The 4,776-nt window shown below is 32.7% G+C and overlaps 1 protein-coding gene across 2 annotated transcripts in view; it reads left to right on the top strand.

Annotated features, from left to right (window-relative positions):
* NRK (Nik related kinase) overlaps positions 1 to 4,776 on the top strand; it is a 154,848-nt gene that overhangs the window by 121,247 nt on the left and 28,825 nt on the right. For both annotated transcript variants that reach the window (XM_024750551.1, XM_024750550.1), the window contains exons 15-16: positions 652 to 719; positions 2,885 to 2,979. In XM_024750551.1, coding sequence (XP_024606319.1) covers positions 652 to 719; positions 2,885 to 2,979 — 163 coding nt within the window. The remainder of the gene's footprint in view (positions 1 to 651; positions 720 to 2,884; positions 2,980 to 4,776) is intronic.

Below are 4,776 nucleotides of genomic sequence, written 5' to 3'. Positions count from 1 at the left end.
GCCGGCGTACCAAAAAAAAAAAAAAAAAAAAAAAGAGGGGCTATATGTATACATATAGCAGATTCACTTTGCTGTACAGTATAAACTAACACAATATTGCATCTATACTCCAATAAAATTTTTTTTAAATAAAGAAGGAATACTTTAGACTCCTGAGAGGTTTTTAGTGATGTGTATGTGTGTTACAACTTTTGAAAATCTAGTATTAGCTTTAGAAAGGGTGAGTGAGTGAGAAGTTTGAACTTGGTATAAAAAGTAACATGAAAACATAGAAAGAACTTTAAATTAGCAGGTGGGAGACCTACAGTCTGATTAAAGATATCCTTTGACTTGATGTAAAGTTCTTAGAAAAGTCATTTTCCATCTCTGGGATACAGATTCCTCAATAATAAATGAGGGTGTTTTATTATATGATCTCCAGAATCTGTTGTTATACTAAAATTCAAGGATATATTCAAAAATTATGGTTAAGTAGTTCTAATGTTATACTGTAAGTAATAATGAAATACAATCTATTTATGAAAATCAGATTTTATAAGCTAGATTTTTAAGAAAATATCTCTTTGTGAAGAATGACATTTTCCCATGAATTAATAACTCAAAAAATGTATGATTCAGAATTCTACCAAAGTATTGCATTGTATCTTTAAGGTTCAAGAGAGATCTATTTCTATGCCTTACAACCAGGATCGTGTACATCGTGTCAAGTTCTCTTCAAGGTATGTGTCTCTGATTTCTATATTCAGATTACTCTGATTTACTGTCATATGGGAAATTAAAGCTTATTTATTTGATACTAAGTTCTGTGTGAATTCAAAACTAAAATATTACTGACAACATAGTCATCAATGATATCACCGGCCCATATTTAAAACCTTAAAACTGCAACAATCCATTAACTAGATCTTTCACCTTTAGACATACTGCAATCTCAGTGTTAATTAGTTTGATGATTAGCTGGTAACATTCACAATTTAATAACACAAACAGCAGTGAATTCTTGGAAAGCGTTCAATTAGTAATTTACAATAAAAAGATGTGAAATTTCATGTGTATCATGTACACTTCAATTACATGATATTTGTGTTGTACTACATGGTAAAACACACACACAATCGCTAACCTCAGAACCTAATGCCACAGAATGGGCAAACCTAAAATAAACTATAGGGAAAATCAAATCTAAAACTCAATATTATAGCAATATTTTATACCAGTCACTGTAATTTTTAACTCTGTAATATTGATAATCTTCAGTAATTTTCAAAGATCATGTTTCATATTTTAGATGTATGCAATGTGTTATATTTGGGGTTTTTTTACATCTTTATTGGCGTATAATTGGTTTACAATGGTGTGTTAGTTTCTGCTTTATAACAAAGTGAATCAGTTATACATATACATATGTTCCCATCTTATCTCTTCCCTCTTGCATCTCCCTCCGTCCCACCCTCCCTATCCCACCCCTCTAGGTGGTCACAAAGCACCAAGGTGATCTCCCTGTGCTATGCGGCTGCTTCCCACTAGCTAGCTATTTTACGTTTGGTAGTGTATATATGTCCATGCCACTCTCTCGCTTTGTAACAGCTTACCCTTCCCCCTCCACATATCCTCAAGTCCATTCTCTAGTAGGTCTGTGTCTTTATTCCTGTCTTACTCCTAGGTTCTTCATGACATATTTTTTGAATGCTAAATTTTAATTTAGATGTTCCTTGAAAATCATACCCCTTCCAACTCCAACTCATAGTGGAGAGAACTTAACCTATATTCATTCACTCAGTCATTCAGTAAATACTTTTTGAGTACTTACTGTATTCAAGATTCTGGACAGTATGGTCAGATGGCATAGAGCTGATAGTATTTAGCATGTATATTCTTATCTTATTATTCTTTAAAACCCCCATGTATTTGTGTCCTTAGATTTAACTGGTGTGCAGAAATTTTGAAAAATTTTAAAGCAAGATTGGGAACTTTCTCTTACTATGCATTCAATGAATGAGTTGTCATGATCCTTCTGACAACAAAGGGGGAGAAATCAGTTTAGTTTTGTGTATCTGTTTTGGTATCATGGGGTATGATATAAAATCAATATAACTGTTAAGCATGGGGTATATAAAAATCAATATTGCTACTAAACTGGAATTGGTTGTTCTTGTTACAAAAAAGGGTTTTGAATTTCTGAATTGCATATATATTTACTTTAAATATGGTTATATTTATGAAATCAATTTAACTTAAACTTAAGTCTTTCCTGAAATTTGGGGTCATAGAAAAGACTCTTGTCTATTCTAGGCCTAAATCAATAACCAAAGTCCTTCCTATATAGAAATTCCAAAGCAGCTATAAATTTAGCAGAACTGGTCCAAAGAAACTTTCTAAATATTCCCTGAATTTGAATAGTGAAAACTAAAGTGTCCTATCTATTTATCCATGTATCTAAATTAGGAATAGGACATTAAAAAACACAAATTCCAAGCATTTGAAATCAGGATTATAATAATGGAATATTTAACATAAAAATAACTTAGTTTTTATCATGTTAAAATACTCACATACACTATAAATTTGTTTCTTGCTGTTTTACCCAGGTAGCAATAATGTCTGAATATTAGCTTAAAGAAAGTTCATAGAACTTTTTAGAAATAAATATATATGTGAAGGAAACATACTTGTATAAAGACAATTTTTTATATTTTGGAAATTGTTTCTCTCTTCTAGATAAAACAGCAGATCTGGGGAAATTGGAAAATATTACTTAAGCTCTACTTCTTTTTAGTTTGATATATACCCATATACTTAAAACTTTTGTTGGTCTTGATGTGGAGTTGTACATTCCCTTTATGAATGTTAGGATGTGACACATGCTTTTCTGTCTTTTCATTAGTGTTCCTCAGCGGTCTCTTTTGGAACAAGCTCAGAAGCCCATTGACATCAGACAAAGAAGTTCACAAAATCCTCAAAATTGCCCAGCAGCATCAGGTGATTCAAAGCACAAAGTTTAAACAGTCAAAATGGAGTTAATGTTTAATAGTTTATTTTGCAAAAGTTAAGAAAGAATTTCAAGAAGGAATGAATCAATAGTGTCAGGGAAGCCAAGTAAGATTAAGACCAGGAGGCCATTGGATTTGGCAATTAGGTGATCAGTGATGACCTTTGAGAAATGGAAAGTAATTTTTCTGAAGTTTCTTCTTTCAGTTGGGTAGTAGTTAAGAATGTGTCTAGGGAGGCGGGAGGGGGGTCAGCTTTAGTTTCTAAACCATGTGTGAAAAATATGGAAAAGGAATTTGAGAGAGGCTTCTACAACAGGCTAAAATTTATAGGCAATCTTTAGAATATTGAAATATTAAATGGAGTAGTTGCGGGCATGTGTTTTATTTATGTTTGTTATTTCACCTCCCCAAAGTAAGATATATACAGTATCTCTTAAATGTTAAAAATTAATGTAGTTACTCAAAATGAAAAATTAATCCATAAAATCATAGAAAATAACTTTACAAACTGTGATATGAATTTCAAATAAGTATTTTATTTTATGATGTACTTTTGAGAGAGTTTAAATGAATTATAGATTTGTGACATATCAGATAAACAAAGTGAAAAGTTATGCCCTGGGTCATAAAATCTTGCACTATCTACTTTTAAGCAATTCAAGTAAGTTAAGTAAGGGAAAAATACCTGACTGAGTCCCCAAGTCGTCTGTAAAATATAGCATATAGATTTTATTAAAATGTCAATAATTAAATGGATATATAGGTACACTGTATGAAAATCATATAGTCGAAGACCTGAATTTTAAAACCCCATTCTTCTTCTTAGGAGACTCAGATAATGGCATAATTCTTTTAAATGGTAGTGTCCCCTTGTGCAGAAATATTATCTTGTGAGAAATAAGATAAGCCTGTGTGAAGAGAAACTTTAGGACTTTTTTCCCCAGAATCTTTCTGGTTTGACTAGGGTTAATTTTGCTAATACTGAAGAAACAGCTAAAACTTTAAGGTTTATTCATATTGTATATTTTGAAATAAGGAAACTCTGGAATAGGCCCCAAAACGTTTATGAACAGTGGTGGGAGGGAGAAAGGGAGAGTATCTGGGTAGATAATAGCTAAAGTTCTTTTTAGCTCTAAAATTCTGTTCTTTTATTGTGTGTGCTACATAGATGATTTGAAGTTCCCATGAGACTGAATACTTCATGATGCAGGAAATCAGAACACCTTACTACAAATTTGCCTCAAAATCTCAGACATTCACCCAAACTTCTTACTTAGCCTAATGATACACCAAAAGACCTGAGAGAAAATAGTTTCCTACGGAAAGATAATAAATTGCAAAAGTACAACAGTGTCAGAAGATGTGAACATAAAGTGTAAGATGTGTTCAGTACAATATTCTCAAAAGATAGAAATGTTTTCAAATACATGCTTTTTTGAGTTCTAGTGTCAATATTTTGGCTATGTATCAAGGCTGCAAATAAAAAAGGGATAGTACTATTTATCTTCAAATTCCAAGCACACAAAAACCATAAAAAGGGACTTGAGGGTCCCCTTAGTGAAGCTTTTTCTAAGTACACTCACCCAGATCTACTGATCTTTGAGCCTAAATATTCTCACTCTATTTTAACCACAGATGTTATTTACTATACCACAAATCTTAATATCAAAAATCCAGTCTTCTGGGCTTCCCTGGTGGCGCAGTGGTTGAGAGTCCGCCTGCCGATGCAGGGGACACGGGTTCGTGCCCCGATCCGGGAAGATCCCACATGCCGCGGGAGCGGCTT

The sequence above is a fragment of the Neophocaena asiaeorientalis genome, unplaced genomic scaffold, assembly GCF_003031525.2.
Source record: "Neophocaena asiaeorientalis asiaeorientalis breed wild unplaced genomic scaffold, Neophocaena_asiaeorientalis_V1.1 scaffold390, whole genome shotgun sequence".
In the NCBI taxonomy this organism is placed as follows: domain Eukaryota; kingdom Metazoa; phylum Chordata; class Mammalia; order Artiodactyla; family Phocoenidae; genus Neophocaena; species Neophocaena asiaeorientalis.
The sequence above is the reverse complement of the archived record's forward strand: the minus strand, read 5'-3'. Positions and strand labels throughout refer to the sequence as shown.